General features: G+C 32.4%; 1 protein-coding gene across 1 annotated transcript; it reads right to left on the bottom strand.

The window, feature by feature from the left end:
- Positions 1–1,382: 1,382 nt before the first annotated feature.
- LOC123198943 (alkane hydroxylase MAH1-like) lies at positions 1,383–2,156 on the bottom strand. The gene is made up of 3 exons (XM_044613748.1): positions 2,088–2,156; positions 1,725–1,990; positions 1,383–1,563 (listed from the first exon to the last, which is right to left on the bottom strand). The coding sequence occupies exons 1-3, from the start codon at positions 2,154–2,156 to the stop codon at positions 1,383–1,385; spliced, it is 516 nt and encodes a 171-aa protein (XP_044469683.1).
- Between the last annotated feature and the right edge of the window lie 5,079 nt (positions 2,157–7,235).

Here is a 7,235-nt window from a genome sequence, read left to right as displayed (position 1 = left end):
TTAAGAGGATATCATCTGCATACACCAGGACAAAAATTCTCAACTTCTCAATTTGCAAAAAAAAACTGTTTTCTGAAATAGCATTTGAAAACCCCTTGGCTAATAGTGCCTTTTTTAACTTCTCATACTAGGCTTGGGAGCCTGTTTAAGCCCATATAAAGCCTTCACCAGCTTGGAGACATGATTGTGCCTTATCGGATCTATAAATCCTTGAGGCTAACTCATATAAACAACTTCTTTTAATTTTCCATTGAAGGATGCATTATCAACGTCAATTTAGAAAACAGGCCACTGATAAGACACTGCCAATGTGATCATGATTCTGATAGTAATGGGCTTCACAATAAAACTAAAGGTTTCAAAATTATCTACTTCAGGGGTCTGTTGGAAATCTTTTCCTACCAACCTAGCTTTAGACTTATGTAGTGACCCATCAGAATTCATTTTGGTCTTATAGACCCATTTGTGACAACTACATGCATTTCTGATGTATTAGGAACTAATTCCCAAGTCTGATTATTTAATAAAGCAGAATATTCATTAGACATAGTGTGAAACCAATACAGACTTACCAAAGCCTCTGTCATAGTTTTAGGTTCTTTAGGGATAGACATGAGAGAAAGGGCTGAGTAAACTCTAGTAAATTAGATACATATTTATCAATAATGATAGACTAATTTGTATCTCTAACTAAACATAATAATTATTTATATATATATAATCATTTGTATACTCAATAATTTTCTAAATAATCGATTTTCAAGATAACTTTTCAATTTTGATAATAAAAAAAAAAACAAAAAATGTGTCAAGAATTATCTTGACCTCTTCTCTTTATTTCCATTCAAAGCAAAATGCTACGTTTTCGATAAAGACAAAAACACACAATTTCACTTATTTATCCTTATACTTCTTAACATGGCCACAGCCAAATTGGTTGTAGCAATGGAGACTAAGATATAGTAAAAGAATCCTTAGAATATTGAGAAATACTACTTATCCCAAAGTTTATATAACTATATAATAGAATTATATATATTTTATTTTAAATATTCAATTAGATATTTAAATGATATATCATCACATGATCAAGTGATTTTAAATTAAAAATTAAAAAACACACAATTATATAATGACATATTATTTAAGTATCCAATTAGATACTTAAAATTGAGTACACATAGCATTACTTATAACTATATAGATATTGAAGTCCTTACAACAGGACTTGTTGTGTCATATTCAAGTTGAGCAATTGCATGTAAATTATTCGGCTTAGCCAACTTAGAACTAACATGTCATGTATACTTCTTTAAAATAACTTGTAAATTAAACAGCAAATATAACATCTAAAATTAAAGCTTGGAAAGCTTAAATGATCATCAAGCTGATGATATACTCTTAAACCTAGCCAGTAATCCATACTTCATAGATAACGCAATGCTAAGATTTTGAACCACAGGGTGATTTTCCACTACTTGAACATCGTAGTTAGGAAGAATCGTTGCCACAATGGCCTTCATCAAGAAGAATCCAACGTCCTTGCCCGGGAAAATTCTTGGCCTCGCATCGAAGGCAAAGAATTTGTGCAGTGGATAATGTTTAATCCCTCCATCTTCAGTAATCTATCTCTCTGGCCTGAATTCTTCGCAATCCTCGCCCCAAATCGACGTCATTCTCCCCATTGCATACGAAGAGACTATGATCGACGTATTTGGATTCACCTTATGGCCGCTTGGAAGCAATCTGGTTCAACTGGAATCCTGGTTTCATGTGGGACTGGAGGGAATAGCCTCAGGGTTTCAGATAAAGCTGCATGGAGATAAACAAGCTTACTCAGCTCATCCAAGTTGAAGAGGATTTGCCCTTTTTCGACTTCTTTTCCTGCAGGATTTCGTCTTAATTCTTCTTTGATTTTCCCCTCAACTGATGGGTTTTTCGAGAGACACCAGAAGAACCAAGTGAGAGCTGTTCTTGTTGTTTCTTCAACCTGCATAAATGAGAGCAATCAAGTTTTCTTTAATAGTTTTCTCATCTATAAGAGTTGGTCCACAGATCTCATGCCCACTTAACTCAAGATTCAAAACCTTAAAACTCTCTTCTGCTTCGTCTGCTTCTTCCATCGCTTTCGTTGATTTCTTAAGAATTTCTCGCATAACTGTTAATTCATAAGAAGTAATACATGAATACAGGTATATTTACCAAACCCTAATTATTAAATTGAACCCCTTTATTTTATTGATAGGTCCAAGTGTACTATGAGAGGACCTAAAATTAGACAAAGGGGGCCATAATTAGTTAGAATTAATTATTATTAATTTTAAGCAACTTCTTCTTATTTTATTTATCTAATGCAAATTGAAATATAATCTTGTGACTGCGATAATTTTAATAGATCATATTATGATCATTACAAAATAAAAAATGTAACAAAGAATGATTTTAAACCATCTTGATATGACATGAATATATTTTATTAAAATTATATTTATTTAAAAAATAATATTATATTTATTAATTTTTTTAATTAATTTATTCATACAAATTGATGTATTCTAATTTATTCCTAAAATTCCATCTTCTCTTAATCTTTTTATAATGCAAGTAGATATTTTATTTTTATTTTAATGTGAAAATTGTTGGAGGCATACGACTATGCCAAACAATTAATGTTACTTGATTTGGAGGTGATCTATGGCACCCTATTTGGATAAAATTAGATATATAAATTATTTGAACAAATTAATTGGCAATGTTAGGAAAACAAATAGAATAAATTTTTTTAACTAGAAAGTTTATAGAAATGGAAATTTCTATTAACTTAAATGGAACACAAGAGCTTGATTACTCTTCGAGCACTCACAAATTTATAAGAGAAAATTTTTTATAGAAGGAATTGTTTGATTGATGGATGAATTACAAGTGAAACATGCAAGCCTATTTATATTGTTGCTGGGCGGTTGCTAACGATTAAAGAAGCAATTCCTCTTAGGCGGTTTGCAACTATATTGGCTTAACTTTTGGCTATCTCTTCACTTGACATGTGGCCATGTAACTTGAAGATTAGCTTATGTGTCCTTAATTTGCATCAGTATTTTAACACTCCTCCTTGATGCAAATTCCAGTAACTCCAATCGAAATTCTGAAATTTTCAAATTATCTCACAGTAGCGCTTTGATGAAGATGTTTGCCAATTGCTCTTTTGTTATGCAGTATTGAAACACTATCTCTTTATTAGCTTCAACTTCCCTAAGAAAATGATACTTGATCACTATGTGCTTCATGCGATTAAGAAATATAGGATTCTTGGCCATTGCGATTGCTTATTTACTATTGCATAGAATCTTTGTTACTTGTTGTTGAGCTTCTGCCATCTCTTTGAGTATCCTTCAAAGCCAAATAGCTTGATTTGTTGTATTTGCAGCTACTATGTATTCTACTTCTACAGATGATTGTGCGACACTTTCTTGTTTCTTAGACGCCTATGAGAATATTCATAAGCCTAGTGTAAATGCATAGCCGAAAGTACTTTTTATGTCATTTGTAAATCTTGTCCAATCACTATCAATGTAGCCAATTAGATTCGAGTTACTTACAAGACTAAACCAAATGTCATAGTCTTTTGTACCTTATAAGTGTCATAAAATTCTCTCTACAGCTTTGTAGTGAATTTGACTAGGATTCTTCATGAACTCGATAGTAGGCTAATAGCATGCATCATATTCGGTTGAGTGGTAGTCAAGTAAAATAGACACCCAATGAGACTTACGTAGTGTGAAGCATCTACTTTCTCAAAACCATCTTCTTTTCTGAATTTTTCATTAGTAAACAATGGAATTGTTACTAGCTTGCACTTGTTCATCTTAAAATCTTTTGAATAGATTCTCAATATACTTTTTTTGTGAGATGAATATCTTAGACACTTCTTGGATAATTTCAATACCAAGAAAACAATGCATCAAGTTCAAATCTATCATCTTGAATGCCAGCATCATATCTTCTTTAAACTCTTTCATCATCTTCTTGTTGTTACCTGTGTAGATAAAATCATCTATATAAAAAGAGATGATAAGAATGTTGTCATCATGAGACTTGATGTGCAGAGTCAATTCGCTTTTACTCTTCTTGAATCTTTGATCAGTGAAGTATTCATCAATCATGTTGTGCTAGACTCTCTAAGCTTACTTTAGGTCATATAATGTTTTCTTCAGTTTAAGTATTTTATCTTCCTTTTCTAAAATCACGAACCCTTAAGGTTGCTCTACTTATATTTCTTCTTCAAGGTATCCATTGAGAAAGGCTAACTTCGCATCAAGCTGATAAATCTTCCATTTCTTCTATGCCTTGTGTGCAATAAGAGTTTGGATGGTGTCTAATCGTGCAACCAGAGCAAATGTCTCATTGTAGTTGACTTCAAATTGTTGTGCATAGCCTTTTACAAATAAATTGGCTTTGTGCTTCTAAATTGTGCCATCAAAATTGAACTTTGTCTTGTAGACCCACTTCACTCAGATGATCTCATTATCTTTAGGATGGTCTATTAGCTTCCAAATATTATATTTCTCAATCATCTTCACTTCTTTTTGCATGGCCTTCACCCATACTTCTCACTATAAGGTTGTCTCAAAATTTTTTGGTTCTATAGTTATGAAGTTGTAAGACTCATATATGTCAACAAGAGATTTGACTTTCCATGATGGTGTTTCAGGAGAAGATTCTTCATGTTGACTTGCATGAATGCTAGTTGAAGTCTTTGGTTTAGATTCTAGTTTTTCCTCTAGCTCTTGTTCTTGAGTTGAAGCCATTGGTTGAGTCAAGACAGTAATATTTCTTTTCTCAACCTATTTTTTATCCCAGTTCCATGCAACATTTTCATCAAACTTCACATCTCGACTGATAATCAACTTCTTGGGTTTTGAGTTGTAGACTCTAAACCTTTTTGATTAAGTGTTGTAACCCAAGAAAATTCCTTTTTCTGTTTCCTTATCCATCTTACTTCTCTTTTCTTCTAGTACATGAATGTAACATATACAGTTAAAAACTTTGAGATGTTACGCTGATGGTTTATGTCCACACCATGCTTCAACTAGTGTCTTATTTTGACCAACTTTTGTGAGACATCTTTTAACAAATAGACTACGTTGTATACAGCTTTAACCCAAAATGAGTTAGGAAGACCTTTCTTTTTAAGCATTGCTTTAGCCATCTCCATCACTGTATTGTTCCTCTCGAATACATCATTCTATTCTAGAGCATATCCTACAATCAGTTGATGCTCAACTTCTTTATCCTTACAAAACTTGTCAAATTTTCTAAAGGTGCATTCTTTGCCATGATCACTCCTTAGTGTCTTTATGTAGTGACTGTTTTGTTTCTCAGCATGGTTTTTGAATTTCTTAAATACTTTAAAAACCTATGATCTTTCACAGTAGACTCATGTCATTATAAAGTAATCATTAATGAACAAAATGAAATACCTGCTTCCATTATCTGTGGGAGTTCTCATTGGATCGCATACATCTATATGTACTAACTCTAATAAGTTGTTAGCTCTCCATGCCTTTCCATATGGAAATGGTTGACGTTGTTGTTTTCCAAGTAAGCATCTTTCACATATATCATCATTTTCTTGAATATCAAGCAAATTCATCATCATATTTTTCTAATGGAGAATCTTCAATCTATGCAAATGGAAATGACCGAACCTCCGATGCCACAACCATGAGTTATCATGTTGTGCCATCATAGCTATTTCATGTGCATACCTTTATTAGATTAGAAAGTTTTGTTACTCTATCTTTACAACTGCAATAACCAAACTTTTATTATTTTTGTCATAGATGGAACAAGTATATCCTTCAAAGTGGAAGGAGTCGTCATTTTGAATCATCTGACCCATAATGAGTAGCTTATGCTTTAAGTTGGGAACTAGAAGGACATTATGGATGAATCTTGTGCCTTTCTTTATTTCTATGACAATTGTGCCTTTCCCTTTTGCTTCCACCAATGCTTCATCGCCCAATTTGACTTGTGATTTGATTGATGCAACAATATCACAGAAAATATTGTTATCTCTAGTCTTGTGATTACTACAACCATTATCAATAAGCCTTTTTATCTTTCTTTGCTTTAGATACTAATGGATCAGCATAGAAAAGCACTTCGTCTTCGTCTTTATCTTTAAAGTAGTTTGCTTGATGCTTTACTCTAAAGTGACAATCCTTTTCTTCATGTCCAAATTTTTGATAATTCAGACATTTCAGCTTATTAGGAAACTAACAATCTTTCTCCAAATGACTCATTCTTTTACAAATTCCACAAGATGGATATTTTTTATTATCTGTATTGTTAGAACTATCTTTTCTTGAAGAATTTTGACTTGTTTCCTTCCATCTAAGTTTTGACTTTTGAGAGTGTATGTTAAACTTTGACTGAAAAGCACTCTCTAATGAACCTATCAATTTTGTTACTGATAATTTAGATATATCTTTTGACTTTTCAGTTACATTTACTATAGAATCATATTTTTCAATGACACTTATCAAAATTTTCTCTACAATTTTACCATCAAAAATATTTTCTCCATAGAATGTCAATTGATTCACTAATTCTTTCAATCTAGAATAGTAAACATTCTCACTTTCAAACTCATTCATCCTAATATTTTCAAAATCTGTTTTAAGAGTTTGTAATTTAGAAGAGCGTATCTTCTCACTACCATGAAACTCTTCTTGCAAGACATCCCCAAGCTTTTTTGGCACTTGAAGCTCCACTGATTCTAAGGAATAGATCATTTGATAGTGCTTGTTGCAGAATGAAGAGAGCCCTTGAATCCTTCATCTAGTTGTCCTCTAACACCTTTAGTTAATCTTTTGAATAGATGGATGTCTCTTCTGGAAGACTGAACCCAAATTTGACTATATCCCATAAATTTTGGGATTGAAAAAATGCCCTCATCTTGATGCACCAATAATCATATTTGTCACCAATGAATATTAGCATTGGGACTAGGACAGATGAATGACTCATATCAATCATAAAAATAGATACCTAAGAGTGACCGAACCTGCAAAAGTAGTAAGCATATGTGTAATTTAATATGCACAAAGAAAGTTCCCAAGAAAGACTGCTAGGGACAAAGTCTCCTTAAAAACTAACCTTCTTAAATAGAACTCTTAAACGTGCACATAATCACACAAAACCACTCACTGTCCTAAACTGGGTTTTGATACCAC

The sequence above is a fragment of the Mangifera indica genome, chromosome 16 (genome assembly GCF_011075055.1).
Source record: "Mangifera indica cultivar Alphonso chromosome 16, CATAS_Mindica_2.1, whole genome shotgun sequence".
In the NCBI taxonomy this organism is placed as follows: Eukaryota; Viridiplantae; Streptophyta; class Magnoliopsida; order Sapindales; family Anacardiaceae; genus Mangifera; species Mangifera indica.
The sequence above is the reverse complement of the archived record's forward strand: the minus strand, read 5'-3'. Positions and strand labels throughout refer to the sequence as shown.

Coding starts and splice junctions, on each gene's coding strand:
- LOC123198943 (XM_044613748.1), bottom strand. CDS start 2,156: ATGCGAGAAATTCTTAAGAAATCAACGAAAGCGATGGAAGAAGCAGAC. Junction 1,991..2,087: donor AAGCAGAAGAGAGTTTTAAG/GTTTTGAATCTT, acceptor TCATTTATGCAG/GTTGAAGAAACAACAAGAAC. Junction 1,564..1,724: donor TGCTTCCAAGCGGCCATAAG/GTGAATCCAAAT, acceptor CTTCGATGCGAG/GCCAAGAATTTTCCCGGGCA.